Source organism: Musca vetustissima, unplaced genomic scaffold (assembly GCF_032173495.1).
Source record: "Musca vetustissima isolate MV318-11 ecotype Yass unplaced genomic scaffold, APGP_CSIRO_Mvet_v1 utg2708, whole genome shotgun sequence".
Taxonomy (NCBI): domain Eukaryota; kingdom Metazoa; phylum Arthropoda; class Insecta; order Diptera; family Muscidae; genus Musca; species Musca vetustissima.
This window is the reverse complement of record NW_026877220.1, coordinates 103371-125783: the sequence shown is the minus strand read 5'-3', so window position 1 is coordinate 125783 and position 22413 is coordinate 103371. Positions and strand designations below refer to the sequence as shown.

The window sequence follows — 22413 nt, the reverse complement described above, 5'->3', positions numbered from 1 at the left end:
AAAATTATTTTTAAAAAAATCCACGCCTTGAAAAAATATATTTTTTTAAATCCACGCCTTGAAAAAATATATCTTTTTAAACCCACGCCTTAAAAAGCTATTTTTAAAAAAATCCACGCCTTGAAAAAACTATTTTTAAAAAAATCCACGCCTTGAAAAAATATTTTTTTTAAATCCACGCCTTAAAAAAATAATTTTAAAAAATCCACGATTTGAAAAAATATTTTTTAGAAAAATCCAAGCCTTCAAAAAATATTGTTTAAAAATATTTTAAAAAAATCCACGCTTTCCCAAAGAAAATGCATGTAAGTCTTCATAAATGGCCTGCCAAAATAAATACAAATAAAACAAGAATTTAATAACCATTCACAATAATGTCCATATAAGCATCAGCTGTTAATATGCCGTAGAAGTCCAAACAATCCACGCCTTGGTTAGGACCTCCAAAAATCACTTTTAAAAAATTCACGCCTTGGTTAGGACCTCCAAAAATCACTTTTAAACAATCCACGCCTTGGTTAGGACCTCCAAAAATCACTTTTAAACAATCCACGCCTTGGTTAGGACCTCCAAAAATCACTTTTAAACAATCCACGTCTTGGTTAGGACTTCCAAAAATCACTTTTAAGCAATCCAGGCCTTGGTTAGGACCTCCAAAAATCACTTTTAAATAATTCACGCCTTGGTTAGGACCCCCAAAAATCACTTTTAAACAATCCACGCCTCCAAAAAAATTTTTAAAAAATTAATATTGGGGAACCCTAAAAACACTCTCTGTCAAAATCTATTTTGACAATGTTTTCTTCAAAAAAAGTACAAATATTTTCATTATGATTCAACTGAATCGATATCGTATCTGTGTGTTTTATATAATCACAACAATGCTGATTAGTTGTTTCGTTTATACCCTGATATCGAATAATATTCAAAATGCCCAGGAGCTAAAACGCCTGCGGGAGGAGATCGATGAGATTGCAGTAAGTAAAAAAAAAACCAAACCCCATTGTTTAATCACTTCCCTCCCCTAGCATTTAGTTCTACATAATTCCATTAATGGCCGGGAATCACCGTATCACCTATCCGATACGATCGATGCAATGATTAAGAAACGCCTCAGCGGAATATGGGATGATTTATTTCATTTAAAGAAAATGCTTAAAATGGATCAAGAATCCAAGGAAATAAAGGATTCGGAAGAAAGCCACGAACCAGCTGTGACAAAAGTTGTAGAACGGGTGAATTATGCCGCGGATGAGTTGGGCGCCAAAATCTTATTTCTCATGGCTGAACCAATTTGTGGCACGAATTTTCTTCAATCCTGGTTGGGTATGGAATTCACTTGCAATCCTCCCGTACACATGTTGCGAACTTCTATGAAGCCGGGTAACTGTTTTGGGTTTCGCGGTCAACAGGCTGAGGTGACAATACAATTGTCACATGAGGTGGGTGTGAATTAGAAATTTTGGAGGGAAAATATTTTTTATATCGATTTTTTTGGCAGATTATTTTAGATCAAATATTGGTGGAACATATACCGAAATATCAATCGCCAACGGAGAATACCACATCGGCTCCAAAGGATTTTGAAATAATTGTGAGTAAAAAAGGGGAGTGACAAATTTCAGGGTTGCATTTTCCATGGCATGTTAACAGCTGATGCCTGTATGAAGGCTATTGTGAATGATTACTAAACTCTTGCTTTGTTCCTACAGGGTATCTATGAGGACTTCCATGAATTTTCTTTGGGGAAATATCGTTTTCTCAATAACCCCGAGAGACCTCGGCAATATTTCACCGTAATTACCAATGATCGTGTGGGATTTTTGAGATTTAAATTTCTCTCGAATCATGGTCATCCAAACTATACGTGTGTTTATAGGTAAGGAAATATATAAAATAATTTTTGGAGGTTCTACACAAGGAGTGTTTTTTTAGAAATATTTTTTCAAGGCTTGGATTTTTTTAAAAAATATTTTTTCAAGGCTTGGATTTTTTTACAAAATTTTTTTTCAAGGCGTGGATTTTTTAAAAATATTTTTCAAGGGGTGGTTTTTTCAAATTTTTAAAATAATATTTTTTCAAGGCGTGGATTTTTTAAAAATATTTTTTTAAGGCGTGGATTTTTTTTTTCTAAAATATTTTTTAAGGCGTGGATTTTTTCTAAAATATTTTTTAAGGCGTGGATTTTTTCTAAAATATGGATTTTTTAAAAATAATTTTTCAAGGCGTGGATTTTTTTAAAAATATTTTTTCAAGGCTTGGATTTTTCAAAAAATATTTTTTCAAGGCTTGGATTTTTTTAAAAAATATTTTTTCAAGACGTGGATTTTTTTAAAAATTATTTTTTTAAGGCGTGGACTTTTTTAAAAATATTTTTTTCAAGGCTTGGATTTGTTTAAAAATTATTTTTTTCAAAGCGTGGATTTTTTAAAAATATTTTTTTTAAAGACGTGGAGGTTCTACACAAGGAGTGTTTTTTTAGAAATATTTTTTCAAGGCTTGGATTTTTTTAAAAAATATTTTTTCAAGGCGTGGATTTTTTAAAAATATTTTTCAAGGGGTGGTTTTTTCAAAATTTTAAAAAAATATTTTTTCAAGGCGTGGATTTTTTTCTAAAATATTTTTTTAAGGCGTGGATTTTTTAAAAATATTTTTTTAAGGCGTGGATTTTTTTTCTAAAATATTTTTTTATGGCGAGGATTTTTTTCTAAAATATTTTTTCAAGGCGTGGATTTTTTTCTAAAATATTTTTTAAGGCGTGGATTTTTTCTAAAATATTTTTTCAAAGCGTGGATTTTGTCAAAAATATTTTTTCAAGGCGTGGGGTTTTTTTTAAAACTATTTTTTCAAGGCGTGGATTTTTTTAAATATTTTTTCAAGGCGTGGATTTTTTTAAAAATATTTTTTCAAGGCGTGAATTTTTTTTAAAAATATTTTTTCAAGGCTTGGATTTTTTTAAAAAATATTTTTTCAAGGCTTGGATTTTTTTAAAAAATATTTTTTCAAGGCGTGGATTTTTTTAAAAATTATTTTTTTAAGGCGTGGATTTTTTAAAAATAATTTTTTCAAGGCTTGGATTTTTTTAAAAATTATTTTTTTCAAGGCGTGGATTTTTAAAAAAAAATTTTTTAAAGACGTGGATTTTTTAAAAATAATTTTTTCAAGGCTTGGATTCTTTTAAAAATTATTTTTTTCAAGGCGTGGATTTTTTAAAAAATTATTTTTTCATGGCGTGGATTTTTTAAAAAATTAATTTTTTAAGGCGTGGATTTTTTAAAAATTAATTTTTTAAGGCGTGGATTTTTTAAAAATTAATTTTTTAAGGCGTGGATTTTTTAAAAATTAATTTTTTAAGGCGTGGATTTTTTAAAAATTTATTTTCAATTCCATAAAAAAGTTTTTTTTTTAATTTTTAATCGCTTCTAATAATTTTCTTTGTGTTCTTTCATTACAGAATTGCTGTCTATGGCAGATTATAAGGTCAACGAATCGATTCACTGATAATTTTTTTTTATTTTAATTATAATAATAATTTATTTTATTATTGTTACTATTTATTTGTATTGTTATTTAGATGATAATGTATTTTTTAATCAATAATTTTAATTGCCAAAATAAAAAATAATTTAATCATTAAAATAAAATTCTTGTCCTATATTCTTGTTGTTGTGCTATTTAATTGTTTGCCACTGTCTTCCAAATTGTCTTTTTTTTAATATTTCTTCCTCCCACAACTTTCACATATTTATCTGTTCACTCATGAATCGCCTTTATTAATGGTGGGCGTTTGTTGTTGTTCTTGTCATGATTAGGTCTGTTTACAAATGAGAGCAATGGTGATTGTTGACATTATGTGCGAGCTGTGTTTTGTTTTTGTATATACAATCATATATCGGTGAGATACTTTCATTTCATTCCCTCCCTGCCTCCCTCCCTCGCTCTCACCCACCCACCAATCAAGAGAAAATTATCCAACCCTCTCTCTGGTTAAATAATAACAATGCAAAGTTCTTCACGCTAGGCTCCAATTGGTACTCCCTCTCACTCTTTCTTTCACTCACTCATCAAACCTGCTCTTGCAGGCATGTCTTCACAGAATTTGTAAGCTGCTGCTGTGGTGTTTATCAACAAACACCGGACACACAAACTAATCTTCGTTCATATATCGTTGCGTGTATGTATGTCTGTCTGTATTTATGTTTCTGGGTTTTCTGATGTTTCGTTTGTATCTTATCTTTTGCGCATTGTTTTGTTGTTGTGAAGCGGAAGCATAAGGCCAGCAGAATGATGATGAATACCAAAAAACACAAGATATACAATTTAGATGAGAGATGAAATGCAAACCCCAGTTGGAAAAATTGTCGTAACAAAGTATAAAATTAAAAAATATATTTTATAATGGATAGGCGTGAATTTTTTAAAAATAGTTTTTCAAGCATCAACACAGATTTGGATTTTTAACCACCAAAAATATTTTTAAATAAATCCACGCCTTTTTGTAGAAATTCCAAAAAATTCTAAAAAATATATTTTTTCTTTTTATATTTGTAACTTCCCATCTCTGTTATTTAATGAGAATATTTTCTTATTAGTAGATGATAGATACAATAATTTTTAATTTTTACCAGCTTTTATACATATTATACAGGTTTTTTACATTTACAACACTTGGAAAAATTGTGTCAAAAATCGAAGATAATTTTCGTATACACTCTTAGTGACATCGAAAATCGTAATTTTTGATTTTGAACAGTTTTTATACATTTTTACAGGTTTTTGACATTTACGACACACGCTAAGTTTTGTAAAAAATCTCAAAATTTTATTTTTTTTTGTAGAGATGAAGAAATATTATTTTCAATTTTTACTAGCGTTTATACATGTTATACAGGTTTTTGACATTTACGACATTTGGAAAAATTAGTCAGAAGTCGAAAATAATTTTCGTATACACTCTTAATGACTTTGAAAATTGTTATTTTTGATTATTATGAGCTTTTATAGATTTTCTACAGGTTTTTTACATTTACGATACAAGCAAAATTTTGTCAAAAATATCAACATTTCCCTAAAATACATTTTTGTAGAGATGAAAAATTTAATTTTTACCAGCTTTTATACATATTATACAAGTTTTTGACATTTACAACATTTGGAAAAATTATGTCAAAAATCGAAAATAATTTTCGTATACACTCGTAGTGACTTTGACTTTTGTAATTTTTGAACAGTTTTTATACATTTTCTACAGGTTTTTGACATATACGACATACGCTAAATTTTGTCAAAAATATCAAAATTTACCTAAAATACATTTTTGTGGAGATGAAAAATATAATTTTTAATTTTTACCAGCTTTTATACATATTTTACAAGTTTTTGGCATTTACGATATTTGGAAAATTATGTCAAAAATCGAAAATAATTTTCGTATACACTCTTAGTGACATCCAAAAACATTAATTTTGTTTTTGAACAGTTTTTATAAATTTTTTACAGTTTTTTTGACATTTACGACATACGCTAAATTTTGTAAAAAATCTCAACATTTACCTAAAATACATTATTGTAGAGAAGAAAAATATAATTTTTTAAATTTTACCAGATTTTATACATATTATACAAGTTTTTGACCTTTACGACATTTGGAAAACTATTTCCATTTCTCTATCATATGTACGACAATTTTTCCAACTGGGTATATAGAATACCGTCAACAACCCACAACACAACTCGTTCACTGTCGCTCTCTGCCAATACACATGTACTCAACACTGAACGTACTCTCATGAGAGCATATGCTTGTTTGTTTGAGCCTGCAGGCTGCAGCCAGCAAACAAACAAGATAGAGCACAGTTATATTTTGCTCTCGTTGGTAGACACACACAAAGTGCGCGGAAAAATTTAGCGGTGGATTTTTTTGTATTTCCTCGAATTGTCAGTCAGTCAGAGCAAGAAGAAGAAGATAGCAGAAAGCATCAAACGGGATATTGTTTAAATAAATAAATTAAAAATAATATATTTTTTGTGATTATCTAAGTGAAAGAAAAGCCAAAAAATTAATGATGATAATAATGGGCAACAATAATAAATAAAAAAGTTAGATAAAAAAATAACAACTAAGAGGCAGAAAAAAGTGATTTTTAGCTGTCACTTGGGCTTCTACTGTGTGAGGAGAGGAGAGCCAAAAATATAAAGTGAAGAGTGAAAAGGGCTAAAAATACCATGAAATAAAATAATAATTTAAATATTAACAAATTCCGTGAAACGTAATAAAACAAATAGAAGTCAAAGTAATAGAGCGAAAAAAGAAGACGACGAAGAAGTAGATAGAAAAAAAGAAAGTGTATATAAAAAAGTATCTGAGTAATAAAGGTAGCATTAGCACAAGAGGAAGAGAAGAAGAAGCAGCCGCAATAGTAGTAAAAGAATAATAACAACAACACCACCACCACCACAACAACAAAAACTGACAAGTCGCAGCAAAACATAACTACACACAGACACCATTAGCCAGGCAGGCAGGCTTAAGCAAAACCAAACAAAATAACCATACACAGAAAAAAGAATCCTTCATAGCGTGCGTGAGTGGTCTTGCCTATGTGAGAATTCTTGAAGAAAAAAACACAGTTTGTAGTTGTTCCCCGTAGATTCGTGCGTATGTGTATGTGTTAATGCCTGTTTAAGTGGCCAGCACGTCCTTTGACTGTATCGTCGTTGTGGTATTTGGTGCCTGATGCCTGTCACAGTGCCTCAGTGTCTGCCAGTGTAAAAACAACAACAAAAACAAGGATTCGATTTATTGATTGCGTTCTAAAGGAATTTTGAGTTTCCAACTAACCCAACACACACCCACACAGCCAAACCAAATAAGGCGCAACTACGAATTTCACCCTCACAACGAATTGAAGGAATTTACAAAAAAGTGATATTCAATTGAAAATTTTGTAACAAGTGTTGCGGCTGACCAGACAGAACATTCCCCATATTTTGTGATTTACATTCCCCCGGCAAGATGGTGCAGAAATATCAATCACCCGTCAGGGTATATAAATACCCATTCGAATTGGTTATGAAGGTGAGTTTTGAGAATCAATCATTTTTTTAAGAATAGATTTTTTTTAAAAAATATTTTTTGGACACCTCAAACAAGGAGTGGATTTTTTCAATTGATTTTTGGACACCTTAACAAAGGCGTGGTTTTTTAAATTAATTTTTGGAGGTCTTAGAGGTCCGAATTGTATATGAAGATGTCGTTAGAGGTCCGAATTGTGTATGGAGAGGTTTCAATTGTATATGAACAGGTCAATAGTAGTCCGAATTGTGTATGGAGAGGTCGCTAGAAGTCCGAATTGTATATGGAAAGGTCGGTATATGTCCGAATTGTATATGGAGAGGTCTCAATTCTACATGGAGAGGTCGGTAGAGGTCCGAATTGCATATGGAGAAGTCAGTAGAGTTTCGAATTGTATATGGAGAGGTCGATAGAGGTCCGAATTGTATATGAAGATGTCGGTAGAGGTCCGAATTGTGTATGGATAGGACGGTAGAGGTCGGAATTGCATATGGAGAGGTAGATAGAGGTCCGAACTGTATATGGAGAGTTCTCAAATGTATATGGAGAGGCCGGTAGACGTCAGAATTGTGTATGGATAGGTCGGTAGTGGTCCGAAAGTCCGAATTGTATATGGAGAGATCGGTAGAGGTTCGTATTGCATATGGAGAGGTCGATAGAATTGCATATGGAGAGGTCGATAGAGGTATGATTTGTATATGTAGAGGTCGGTAGAGATCCGAAAGGTGTATGGAGAGGTCGATAGAGTTCCGAATTGTATTTGGAGAGGTTGGTAGAGGTCTAAATTTTATTTGGAGAGGTTGGTAGAGGTATGAATTGTATATGGAAAGGTCGGTAGATGTCAGAATTGTATATTCAGAGGTGGGTCGAGGTTTGAATTGTATATGCAGAGGTCGGAATTGTATACGGAGAGGCCGGTAGAGGTCCGAGTTGTATTTGCACAAGTCTGTAGAGGTCTGAATTGTATATGGAGAAGTCGGTAGAGGTCTGAATTGTTAGCTAAAATGCAAAAAGGTGTAACAAACAAAAAATTGAAATTGACTTTGTCAACACATGTAGTTTATTGACATTCACAATATTCATTCAAAAATCAATTTTTAGTTTTTTGTTAGTTACGCCTTTTTGCATTTTAGCTAACGATATGGAGATTTTAGCTAACGATATTCATTCAAAAAGTCAATTTTCAATTTTTTTTAGTTAAGCCTTTTTGCATTTTAGCTAACGATATGGAAAGGTGGGTAGAGTTCCGAATTGTATTCGGAGAGGTCGATAGAGGTACGATTTGTATATGGAGAGGTCGGTAGAGGTCCTAATGGTATATGGAGTGGTCGGTAGAGGTCTGAATTGTGTATGGAAATACCGGTAGAGGTCCGGGGAGAGCTGCGAATACCTTATAATGGGCTTCTTAGGGTTCAGAATGTTACATATTCGAATGACAGTAGGGGTTCGATTATTTAGAAGGACTTTAAATGTAGGAATAATTTATGCGGAACCTATTAGAGGTCTGAATAGTTTTTGATGGAGTTCGAATAGTAAATTCGGTGGGCCGAATATGATTTAGAAGATCCAAATATTATATTAGGAGGTCAGTAGAGCTTCAAATTTCATATGAAGTGGTTGTTACAGCTTCAAATTGTAAATCCGGAAATCTTCGAACTTTTCAAAGAGTCTATTAGAGGTTTGAATTATTTATTAAGTTGTTGTTAGAGTTTCAAATAGGAAATCTGGAGGTCTTTTGAGGCCCGCATTTTATATTAGGAGGTCAGTGGAGATGCAAATACGTTAAAATGGGCTTCTTAGGGCTCATAATGTTATATATTCGAATCTCTGTAGAAATTCGATCATAAAGAAGGGCTGCCGAACCTATTAGAGGTCCGAATAGTTTTGGATGGAGTTCAAATAGTAAATTCGGAGGTCCGAATATGATTTAGAAGGTCCGATTATTATCTTAGGAGGTCAGTAGAGCTACGAATTTTTATGAAGTGGTCGTTAGAGCCTCAAATAGTAAATACAGAGGTCTTCTTCGCTTCTTAGAGGTCAAATATTTGTTACGAGATTGCCTAACTTTTGCGAGGATGTCATTTGAAGCCCCAAAAATTCATCCGAGGTTCATAAAAGGTCATTTAAAAGATCGTTCCTTTTATCATTACTCTTTTATTTATATTTTCAACCCGAAAATATCATAACCTTAGCGGATTTTTTTCACTCCGACACTAACTGTGAGTTTGTTTTTAATGCCATTTCAAACAAACAACAAAAAATTATTGTTTTATTGACATTTTTTTATAAAATGTAATGCCAACGTTAATGCTGCTGCTGTTACTCCACATATTCTTCTCATAAACTGGTTTTTTATTGTTAAATGAAAAAAATCGCTGCTCCTAACGAATTTTATTTTTTGCTCTGTCACCACCATCAGTGCAGTTACTTGAATGTCATTTCGATAGCGAGCAAAACAATAAACATTAACAACAACAATAAAATGAAATTCAAACAAACAAAAATTAAAAAAAAAAACGAATTTCCAAAAAGTTTTTTTTTGGTTATTGAGTTTTGAAGAAGCAAGAGAGAGAGAGAGAGAGCGAGGGGCCAAAAGTTAATGTAGGGCAGCAAATAGTTTGTGGTAGCTCTGATGGGCCCCTAAGTGCTTCGTATTGTTGTTATTCGACTGCATAGCAGCATTGCATGGCGGAAGAATTTGTAATGTTGTCATGCGAAGCATTTACAACGAACCCCGATTGACGGTCAGACAAATGAATGCATAGCGAGAGATAGGCTGGCAGTCAGTCAGTGAGGCAGATAGGTAGACATACAGTCAGTCATTGAATATGACTACAAACAATTACTTATTTCAACATTTGTAACTTAAGTAGAATTAAAATTCAAGGAGAAGTTTTGGTTTGGTGTGTTGAGGGTTTCTCGATACCCGAACAAGAAAACAGAAAACCACTAATGTTTAGCTTCGCAATTGAATACTTTTCAATTTGTACTTAATTTTTAATTTTCCTAATGAGATTTACATACATTTTTTAGGGGGTCAGCCGAGCCATCAGAGTTGAATTTTTAAAAGAATAGTTTTTATAGGCCTTGCGGAGAGTGAATTTTTAATATAATGTTTTTTGAGTCCATTCAAAAACCATTAAAGCTAATTTGTGTTGGATCTCCACCTGGTCGAACCTCCACTTAGCTACTCATCAGCTTTTTCGAACTCCTACTAACCTCCTCATAGGCTATTCAAACCTATAACGACCTTCTGATAGCTTAGTGACCTCCTGATAAACTGCTGGGACCTCTATAAACCTCCCCATAAGTTATTCGAAGCTTTACCCTGTCGTTCATAAGCTATTCTGGCCCCTTCTAACCACCTAAACATCATGTTACATAGATTTTGAACCTCAATTGACATGGTCGGAATAGATATAAACCTATAGAGACCTTCTAAGGACCTCCCCATAACTATTCTGACCTCTTCTATAATCCTTCTGACAGATTATAAGCTATTCGAAGTTTTACCCTGTTATTCACAAGCTATTCTGACCACTTCTATATACCTAAGAATCATGTTGTAAACATTTTTAACCTCAGTTGACCTCTTCGGAATCGTTGGATACCCTTAGAGTCCTTCTGATAGGTTATTAGGACTCTAAGGACCTCCCCATAACTATTCTTCTGGTAGATTATTAGGACCTCTAAGCACCTCCTTATCCCTCTTCTATACAGCTAAGATCCTTTTTGAAACTCAGTTACCCTCTTGAAAATCGATGCAAACCTATAGTGATCTTCTAATACATTATTAGGGCCTGTAAGGACCTCTAACCACCTTCTCATAAGTTATTCGAAGCTTTAATCATCTTTTCATAAGCTTCCGAACTCCTATGAACATTTTTTAAACTTTTTGAACCTCAACAGAACTCTTCAGAATCGATGCAAATCCATAGAGCCTTCTGATATACTATTACGACCTATACGTAACTCCGCTACCTTTCCGAATCTTTTTCGGTTGTTCGTAAGCTGTTCTGACTTCTTCTAAAACACCCAATATACCTTATGTACACAGTTGAACCTCAAAATACCTCTTTGGAATCGATGGAAACCCATAGTAACCTCCTTATATATTATTAGTACCTCTAAGGACCTATATGTATTTTAGAGGACTTAGTAGATTCCTAATAAGTAATTTTGGGTTGTTTTAAGCTCCTCATAACATAATTGAACCTCTACTTAGCCCTGCATAAATTAATAGGACCTCTAAAAACCTTCTCCGATGATTTTCAAACCTATACTGACCTGACTGATAAATACTTAGAACCTTTATAAATCTCTCTCTTTAACAGTTTTAACCTCTTCTACAACACCTAAGATACCTTTATGTAAACATTTGAACCTCAATTGATCTCTTCGGAATCGATTCAAATACATAGAGACCTTCTGATAGATTACAACCTATACGTACCTCCACATAACCTATTCGAAGCTTCACTCATCTCTTTATAAGCTATTCTGACCTTTTTGAACCTCAATAGACCTCTTCGGAATCGATGCAAACCCAGAAGATTTAGTAGATTTCTAATATGTAATTTGGGCCTGTGATCAGCTCCTCATAACCTATTTGAGCCTATATTTAGTATCTCTTCGGCTCTTTGGACCTCTGAAGCTATTCAAACCTATAAAGGCCTTCTGATAATAATATGAACATCTCCGCAAGTTATTCGAATCTTTACTCATCTCTTCATATTCTACTCTACTGACCTCTGCTAACATCCTAAGTTCTTCGCATGTACATTTTGGACCCCCTTATAAGCTATTTCTAACTATAGTGACCTCCTAAAGCATTATTAAGGCCTGTTAGGACCTCTAAGCACTTCATCATAAGCCATTCGAAGCTTTATTTATCTCTTCATGACATATTATGATCTTGCCTAACCTCCTAAGGACTTCCGCATATACATACTGACTTCCTAAGGAGATATTCATACCTATAGATACCTCCTAATGCATTATTTTGGCCTTTATAATATATTCTGACCTCCACTAATCTTCTCAGGACTGTGCATATACTTTTTGGGCCTCTACTGACATTCTCAGAAGCTGTTCATACCCACGTTGATATCCTAATACATTATTAGGCCCTGTAAGGACTTCTAAGAATCTCTAAACTATTCGAAGCTATACATACCTCTTCATAGGCTATTATGACGTTTCCTAACCTCCGATGGTTTACTGCATGTATCCTTTGCACATGTAGCTCGGACCTTCAAGTACACTTTTTTGATTTCTAATTTCCATCTCATAAGCTATTCGAACCTCTTTTGAGTTCCTCAAAAGCTATTCCAACCTATATTGAGTTTTTTAAAAGCTATTCCTACCTATAGTAACCTCCTAATACCTTATTAACACCTCTAATTACCTCATAAAAACCTCATTGCATTTTCTTTGGACCTCTCTTGCTCAACTAGAACCTCTGCTGACCTTCTAATAACCTGATGTGACCTCTACTAACCTCATAATACATTATTAGGACCTCTACTAGGCTCCCATAACCTAATGGGACCTCTAGAAACCATCTATGGACCTTTCGATAACTCCCAAAATGCTACCCATATCGTCTTCGAAGCTTCATAAGCTCTTTAAATATCTAGTGGGCTCAATGAACTTCATATCAAACTTCGTTGGACCTCTATTGAACTCCTTATAAACTAATGTGGCATCTACTCACCTCCTCATAAACTAATGTGACCTCTATTGACCTCACAATATTTTATTCGGACCTGTACTGATCACTTCATAACCTAATCGTACCTGAACAGCCCCCCAAACACCTTTGTTACATATTTGGAATTGTACTGTCCTGATTTTACTATAATTGGATCCTTGCTCATCTTTCAATAACCTATTTCAATCAATACTGAACTAAGTACCTCTGCTGACCTCCTCATAATCTAATGTGACCTCTACTATTCTCATAATACCCTCTATGAACTTGTTATCAAACTTCGTTGCACCTCTGTTGACATCCTCATAAACTAATGTGACCTTATAACTTTATTCGGACAATTTCCTAAACTAACCCATAACTTTTTGGAACTATACTAATCGGATCCTTGCTCAACTTGTTATAACCAATTTCAAACAATACTGAACTAAAGTACCTCTGCTTATCTCACCATTACCTAATGTGATCTCTAGTACCCTCATACGTTATTCGAACCTCTAAAATCAAATACTCACTCTAAACTCTATATTCACTTGCTCTTAAGCCGTACGGGCCTGTGCTAAACCTCCTATGGACCTTTCGATGGCTTAGGACACCCAATATGTTCTCCATACCCTCTTCGAAGTTTCATTAGTGATTCAAACAGCTAGCAGTTCCTTTCGAACATCTTTGGAACTTTCCTATTGTGATCGTTGCTAAAATTATATGGTCTTAGGAACTCTCATACCCTCTATTCCGAACTCTTAACGATATTTTTGTAACTATTCAGTACCTATATTGACCTCTTCAAAAGAGAGAAGAACCTATTGTGACCTCGTGATAACCTATAGTTAGCTTCTTATAAGCCATCCGAATCTCTACTGAGCTCCTTAGAAGTCATTCATATGTAATTTGGATGTCTACTGATCTTCCCAATACCTCCTATAGTGATCTCCTGATGCCATATTAGGACTTCTAAGATATTCGAATCATAACTGAACTCCTCATCATCTATGTGAGCCTTCATAAACCTATACTGACCTCTTAATATGCTATTCAGATTGTATCCTTAACATGTTGTTCGGACTTTTCCCTAAACTATCCAAGTGTTTACTGAGCTCTCTATTGCATGTTCCGAGCTCTACTAACCTCAGGATATGTTACTCGGTCCTCTATTATGCTTCCCTTAACCTAATCGAACCTCTAGTAACCTACTAAGGACATTCTTGTAAACTTTTTGGACCTATACTCACTTGCTCTTAAGCCGTTCGTACCTGAGGTGAACATCTTAAAAGTTACTTTAACCTATACTGACCTCTTTATATGTTATTCGGACTTTTCAATAAACTCTTCAAGGGTTTACTGAGCTCCTTTTTACATGTTCCGACCTCTTCTAAACTCCTAAGGTCTTCTGGATACCTTTGTTGGGTCTCTATTGACTAATCGTAAGCTATTCGAACCACTACTGAACTCATCCGAACCTATAGAAACCAATACTAGCATTCCGATACATTATTAGGACCTCTAAGGACCTCTTTACATGCTATTAAAATCTTTGCTGAGTTACTCATAACCTATACGGACCTCTTAATAAATCCGCAGAAGATAGCACATCATTTCATTTCTTCGAAGAGTAGGATTTTTAAATACTGGAACCTCTAATTTGTTACTTAGGATTCTAATGTGTCTCCCTAACCTATTTTGAACCTCCATACGAACTCCTTCCTTTCCCAATTCCATCTAAAAATCTTGTAATTTTTTGTTGATTTACTTATTGGCTTCTCAATATCTTCCATTCCACTACTTCATAACCTCTATGGCTTCATCATCACGTACCATACACTAGGTAGGTACGTACGAAACTCTAACAAAATTTATTCTTCCGCATTAGAGGGTTTTTGTTGCCACCGACTTTGACTATTTGTCATACTTACTGGTCGGGAGGATTAATTGCATTCGAGTGAGATTTTAACCCATTTACAACCTGTTTTTTTTTCTTGCAGCTTGTCTACAAGTAATTACTTTTTTTCGCAACTTTAGGGTTTTATTTCTGGTCGGGTGTTCCCGTAGAGGGTAATACGTAGCAGCACATCCATACGTTATAGATGTGTATACTTGTTCGACGGGTGGTTGTTATTGTTGTTAACTATGATTTAAAGCAACCAATCGACCTACTTACATGTTGGATACTACCACAAGATTGTTCTCCGTCCTCTCCCAATGGGAGTGGAGGCTGAGAATCCAAAAGGGGCCATAAGAATGTTACATCGAAATAGACGAAGAAAAATCGATGGTAGGGAAATGTCTTAAAGAATTTCCGATGAAATTTAAATGCATTGCCTGAAAATTTCCTTGGGGATAGGAGGAGATGGAGGTGAGAGAACAAATACACATATTATAGAAAAATATATTATTGAAAAAATTCTCATGACATTTCGATAAGCCATTGTGTCATCTCTGCTCCTCAGAAGTTATTGAAACCTATAGTGACCTTCTGATATATTTTTTGGACCTATACATACCTCTCCATAACCTATATTCTGTACATAATCTAATATGACCTCTTCTAACCTCTAAATAACGTTTTTGTATATATTCTGAACCTCTAATGACCTCTTTAGAACGGACCGGAACGTTATTCGCACATCTATTTAGCTCCTCTTACCTTATTAGACCTCAACAAATCTCTATGGACCTTTCGATGGCTTAGGACACCCAATATGTTCTCCATACCCTCTTCGAAGTTTCATTAGTGATTCAAACAGCTAGCAGTTCCTTTCGAACATACTTGGAAATTTCCTTTTCAAAAAAAAAAAAGAGCTATGTATAGCTCTGCTAACTTTCTTATAACCTATTGTGATCATTGCTAAAATTATATGGTCTTAGGAACTCTCATACCCTCTATTCCGAACTCTTAACGGTATTTTTGTAACTATTTAGTACATATATTCACCTCTTCAAAAGAGAGAATAACCTATTGTGACCATCCGAATCTCTACTGAACTCCTCAGAAGCTTTTCGAACCTATAGTGACCTTTTGATCGATTATTAGGACCTGTAAGGACCTCTCCATACGTTATTTGAAGTCTTACTCTGACTATTCTGACCTCTTCTAACCTCTTAACGATATTTTTGTTAATATTCAGTACCGATATTGACCTCCTCAAAAGGGAGACGAACCTATAGTGAACTCCTGATAACTTAGTCGTACCTCAAATTAGCTTCTTATAAGCCATTCGGATCTCTACTGAGCTCCTTAGAAGTCATTCATATGTAATTTGGATGTCTACTGAACTTCCCAATACCTCCTATAGTGATCTCCTGATGCCATATTAGGACTTCTAAGATATTCGAATCATAACTGAACTCCTCATAACCTATGTGAACCTCTTCTACCCTCTTGTTTGTTATTAAAAACTCTACTGGCCTCCTCATAACCGAATCGGCCCTAACCTCTAAATATACTGTCGAACCTCCTAATAAAATCTTCTGACCAACTCATATGTTATTCGGAGTTCTACTGAACTTCCCAGAAGTTCTTTCAACCTATAGTGACCACCTGATGCCTTATTCGGACTTCTAAGAACCTCCTGATAAGATATTCGGATCATAATTGAATTCCCGATAACTTGTTCGACCCTCCTCTACCCTCATAGTCACAATATTGACCTCCTCATGGCCTAATCGGACCTCTTATCTTCAAAATATTCTGCCGAAGTTCCTACTGACCTCTAAATATACTGTCGAACCTTCTAATAAAATCTTAACCTCTTATGACCAACTCATATGTTATTTGGAGCTCTACTGAACTTCTCAGAAGTTCTTTCAACCTACCGAGACCACCTGATGCCTTATTAAGACTTCTTAGAACCTCCTAATAATATATTCGGATTAAAATTGAATCCCCGATCACTTGTTCGGCCCTTTTTAACCCTCATAGTCTGCTATTTAGTCTTCTATTGACATCCTCAAAACTTAATAGGGCCTCTATTAAGCCCAAAATATACTACCGAAGCTCGTAAAGGCCTCTATATATACTGTCAAACCTCCTTTTAAAATCATAACCTTTTCTGACCAACTCATATTTTATTCGGATCTCTACTGAACTTCCCAGAAGTTCTTTCAACCTACAGAGACCTCCTGATGCATTATTAGGACTTCTATGAGCCCCCTATAAGATATTCGGAACATAATTGAATTCCCGGTAACTTGTTCGGACCTCTTCTATCCTCATAGTATGTTATTTATACCTCTATTGACCTCCTCATGACCCAATCGGACCTCTATTAACCTCAAAATATACTACTGAAGCTCCTACTGACCAATTCACATATTATTAGGACCTCAACTTAACTCCCACAAAAATGTGTTAACCCAGCAACGCACACAGGATATAATGTGGGGTGGGGGCGGTAGTACAAAATTAAAAAATTCGCTGTTGCAAACATACATTTACCTCAAATTAACTCCCACAAACATGTGTTAACCTATAGTAACCTCCCGATGCCCTATTAAGAATTGTAGCAACCTCTCCATAAGCTATTCGGACCTCTACTGAAATTCCCAGAACTTATTTTAGCCTTTAGAGACCTCCAGATGCCTTATTAGGATTTTCTATACGATATTCGAATCATTACTGAGCTCCTCATAACCTGTGCCGACCTTTTCTATACTCCTAGTTTGTCATTAAAAGCTCCATTGACCTCCTCATAACCTAATCGGACCAACCAATAAACTGCATGGATATGTACTGAGGTCCACAGGGGCCATTCACACCTATAGTGACCTCTAAGATCAATTTTAAACCCCTACTAATCAAATAATAAGCTATTCGGACCTATACTGACCTCCCCACCTCTAGTGACATTTCCATAAGATGTTCGAATCATAACTGAGCTCCTCATAACCGTTTCGGACCTGGTCGAACCTTCCAAACTGCCTCTGCTGACTTCCCCATAACCTAATCGGACCTCTTCTAAACTTCTGAAAACTCTCCATAAGATATTCGAATAATAAGTGAACTCCTCGTAACCTGTTAGGACCTCTTCCACCATCCTAGACTATTATTTAAATCTCTACTGACCCTCTCACAACCTTTCCATAAGATGTTCCAATCATAACTGAGCTTCTCATAACCTGTTCGGACCTCGTGTAATCTCCTAAAATGCCTCTACTGACTTCGTCATGAACTATTCGAACATCTACTAACCTTCTAAAACCTCCACATAAGATATTCGGATCATAACTGAGATTCTCAGACCTGTTCGGACCTCTTGCACCCTCACAGTATATTATTTAAACCTCTAATGACTTCCTCATAATCTAATTGGAGCTCTACTAACCTTCAAATATACTATTCAACCTCTTATAAAAATGTAATCTCCACAAAAAACTACAATCTGCAACCGGTTTCCGTATTCGAACTCACCCAAACATTTATATCCTCAGGTTTCATTGCACCGAACAAAGCCATTCAACACATTGTATTGTTGCTGTTGTGGTCTTTATTTTCCATTTGCAATTCTCATTTTAAATTAATTTATTTGTATTATAATATATTTTAATATGAGCACTGCGGAACATTTTTATCCTCCCCTCTCCCTCACACCTCCTCTACTCAGATTATCGTATCCCACAACGAATTGACTACAAAGGCTAAATGCATTAAAAAGTTTACAAATTTAATACGAAGAAATAATACAATGTTCTTCAAGAGGCAGTGGCGTACGCAGTATTAAGAAAGGGGGGGGGGAGGATATTTTGTGAAGCCACTTCAGAGCCATGCTATGTTGTAATTTCAAGAATCCTAATATACATATACATATGGACCATTAATGAGCACCTCATATGCCATTCGATGCTCGAATGAGTTCTTTGGCAGTTTTTCGAACAACTAGTTCGATCTTCTTCTCATAAGCTATTCACACCTCTGCTGAACTCTTCATACCCTTATAAGTCATTTGGACCTCTACTAAGCTCATGATAACCTGCTCGGACCTCCGGTAACTTTCTATTCTGACCTCCTTGTAAGTTATTTGGAATTCTCCATCACCCATTCGAATGTTTATTTAGATTCTCTTAAGATTTTCCGACCTCTTCTAACCTCCTAAAAGCTTCTTAATACATTTTTGAACCTCAATTAATGTTTACTCCCTACCCTATTTCGATCAAAATCCGCCCACAATTTCTTTTGCAATTCGAATCATTGCTATATTGATCGTCGTGTCATCTGTTTGAGAAAAAAATAAAACATTTGGTTTGTAATTTTGTTGTATTTTTATATTTCTCATTGTTGTTGTTGTTGCTATTTTCAAAATCGTCACAATTTGTTGTAGTGGGAAAATAAAACATTCACTTAATTCGTAATTGAATTTGAAATCTATAAAGAATTTATTTTTATAAAAACAACAACAACAAAAACACACACGGTACCCGCTATTTAGCACCGATCAGCTAAACGTGTTATCAGCCAGATCTGACAAAAAAGCTTATATAAAGATGATGAAACGGCAGCGACAACAACTACAACACAATAGCCAATATAGACTATTTCCGAATGAGGTGTGTATTCCCCATAACATAAAGAGTGAGAACAGCAATTGTTTTCTTTTTGTCATGCAATGTATGAAGCCACCTTCATATTGTTATTCCCGAGGGGAGGTGGACAAGATTGGATTCACGTGGGGATTATGTGCAATTTTCGAAACTAGAACCTTCACACAAATCCTCAACTGATCTCTACCGGGATCTAAGGACCTCCGAACTACTTTTTGGGACCTTTACTGACCAGCCCGTAACCTATACGGACCTCTTATGACCTCCTCAGATGTTGTACAAACCTGTAGTGACCTCCTGTTAAATTGTTCGGACCTTCGTATAGGCTATTCGAAGCTCCACTTAGCTCTTTAGCTTATATTCTGACCTCTACTAGGCTCTAAGAATCTTTTTTGACCTCTACGGACTAGATAATAGGCCTTCCGGACATCCTAAGAAGCTTTACAGACCTATAGTGACCTCTTGATATATTATCAGGACATCCTCATAAGCTATTCGGACCTTCACTTAGATATTAAACAAATATTCGGACCTCTGCTGTGATCTAAGGACCTTCGAACTACTTTTTTGGACCTCTACTGACTAGCCCTTAACCTATACGAACCCATACGGACCTCTAATGACCTCCTCAGAAGTCGTACAAACCTGTAGTGACCTCCTGTTAAATTGTTGGGATCTCTCCATAAGCTATTGGAATCTCCACTTGGCTCTTCAGCAACTATTCCGACCTCTACCAGGATCAAAGAACCTGTTTGGACCCCTACGGACTAGATAATTAGGTGTCCGGACATCCTCAGAAACTTTTCAAACCAATAGTAACCTCTTGATATATTATCAGGACCTCTTCATATGTTATTAAAACCTTCAGTTAGATCTTCAACAAATATTCGCACATCTATTGTGATCTAAGGACCTCCGAACAAATATTTTGGACCTCTACTGACTAGCTTATAACCTATACGGACATCTAATGACCTTCTCCGAAGCTATACAAACCTGTAGTGACCTCCTGATATATTTTTAGGACTTCTTCATAAGCTATTAGAACCTTCACTCAGCTCTTCAGCAACTATTCTGACCTTAACAAGGTTCTAAAGAACTTCTAACAAACTTTTTTTGAACCTCTACCTCCATACAATATGCTTTTCGTACCTCATATGCTTGTAGAAGCTCCACTTAGTTCTTTTTGGACTCCTACGGACTAGATAATAATCTGTCCGGACATCCTCAGAAGCTTTACAAACCTATAGTGACCTCTTGATATATTATCAGGGCATCCTCATAAGCTATTCGGACCTTCACTTAGATATTAATCAAATATTCGGACCTCTACTGTGATCTAAGGACCTCCGAACTACTTTTTTGGACATCTACTGACTAGCCCGTAACCTATACGAACCTCTAATGACATACTCAGAAGTTGTACAAACCTGTGGTGACCTCCGGTTAAATTCTTAGGATTTCTCCATAAGCTATTAGGAGCTCCACATAACTCTTCCGAAACTATGCTGACCTCTACTAGGCTCTAAGAAACCTTTTAGGCACCTACGGACTAGATAATAAGCTGTCCGGACATCCCCAGTAGCTTTACAAACCTATAGTGACCTCTTGATATGTTATCAGGACCTCTTCATAAGCTATACGTACCTTAATTAAAATCTTCAACAAATATTCGCACATCTACTGTGATCTAAGGACCTCCGAACAAACATTTTGGACCTCTACTGACTAGCTTATAACCTATACGGGCATCTAATTACCATCTCCGAAGCTATACAAACCTGTAGTGACCTCCTGATATATTTAGGACTTCCGAACTACTTTTTTGGACCTCTACTGATTAGCCCGTAACCTATACGGACCTCTAATGGCCTCCTCAAAAGTTGTACAAGCCTGTAGTGACCTCCTATTAAATTGTTAGGATCTCTCCATAAGCTATACTCTATTATAAAGATCTCCTAACAATTCTTTTGACCTCCTAGATAATAAGCTGTCCGACTTGATTATAAACCTATTCTGACCTCTATATATTATCAGGACCTTTGCATAAGCTATTAAAACTTTCACTAAGATCTTCAACAAATATTCGGACCTTTACTGCGATCTAAGGACCTCCGAACAAACATTTTGGAACTCTACTGACTAGCCCATAACCTATACGGACCTCTAATGACCTTCTCAAAAGCTATACAAGGCTATACTGACCTCCTGATATATTGTTAAGGCCACTTCATAAGCTATTCGAAGCTTCACTTAGCTCTTCAGCAACTATTCTGACCTCTACAAGGTTCTAAGGAAATTCTAAAAAACTTTTTTTGAACTTTTACCTCTATGCAATATACAATTCTGACCTATAATGATCTCCTCAGAAGCTATATACAATCGTAGTGACCTCCTGATATATTGTTAATGCCTCTTCGTAGGCTATTAGAAGCTCCACTTAGTTCTTCAGCAACTATTCTGACCTCTACTGGGATTTAAGGATCTCCCAACAAATTTTTGGGCTTCAACTGAGTAGATCATATGCTATTACGACCTCTAATGACCTCCTCGGAATTTATACAACCCTATACTGACCCCATGATACATCCTATACTGACTTGATTATAAGCTTTTCTGACCCTAATACATTATTAGAACCTCTAAACAAGCTATTAGAACCTCCACTTAGTTCTACAACCTATATTCAGACCAATACTAGGCTCTATGAGTCTCCTAACAATATTTTTGGACCTCAACTGAATAGTTCATAAACTGTTCTGACCTGTTATCACCTCCTTATGAGCTATACAAACCTATACTGACCTCCTGATATATTGTTATGACCTCCGCATAGGTTATTATAAGCTTCACTTAGCCCTTCAGCGCCTATTCTGACTTCTACTAGGCTCTATGAGCCTCCCAACAACATTTTTCGACCTCTACTGACTAGCTCATGAGCTATTCTGATCTATTATGACATCCTCATGAGCTATACAAACCTATACTGACCTGTTGATGTATTGTTAGGACCTCCGCATAGGCTATTAGAAGCTTCACTTAGCTCTTCAGCGCCTATTCTGACCTCTACTAGTCTCTATGAGACTCCTAA

At 35.3% G+C, this 22413-nt stretch overlaps 2 protein-coding genes across 3 annotated transcripts in view; both read left to right on the top strand.

Moving 5' to 3' along the window:
• The first annotated feature begins 830 nt into the window (after positions 1 to 830).
• On the top strand, positions 831 to 3479 carry LOC133321807 (SUN domain-containing protein 3). The gene is made up of 5 exons (XM_061530881.1): positions 831 to 977; positions 1029 to 1442; positions 1502 to 1594; positions 1713 to 1879; positions 3455 to 3479. Exons 1-5 carry the CDS (start codon positions 831 to 833, stop codon positions 3477 to 3479), a joined length of 846 nt encoding a protein of 281 aa, XP_061386865.1.
• A 3526-nt stretch (positions 3480 to 7005) lies between these two features.
• Positions 7006 to 22413, top strand: part of LOC133321810 (protein real-time) — a 47302-nt gene continuing 31894 nt past the window's right edge. For both annotated transcript variants that reach the window (XM_061530885.1, XM_061530884.1), the window contains exon 1: positions 7006 to 7078. In XM_061530885.1, the coding sequence (XP_061386869.1) occupies positions 7016 to 7078 (63 nt within the window). In that variant the 5' untranslated portion in view covers positions 7006 to 7015. The remainder of the gene's footprint in view (positions 7079 to 22413) is intronic.

Coding starts and splice junctions, on each gene's coding strand:
- LOC133321807 (XM_061530881.1), top strand. CDS start 831: ATGATTCAACTGAATCGATATCGTATCTGTGTGTTTTATATAATCACA. Junction 1,595..1,712: donor CAAAGGATTTTGAAATAATT/GTGAGTAAAAAA, acceptor TTGTTCCTACAG/GGTATCTATGAGGACTTCCA. Junction 1,880..3,454: donor AACTATACGTGTGTTTATAG/GTAAGGAAATAT, acceptor CTTTCATTACAG/AATTGCTGTCTATGGCAGAT.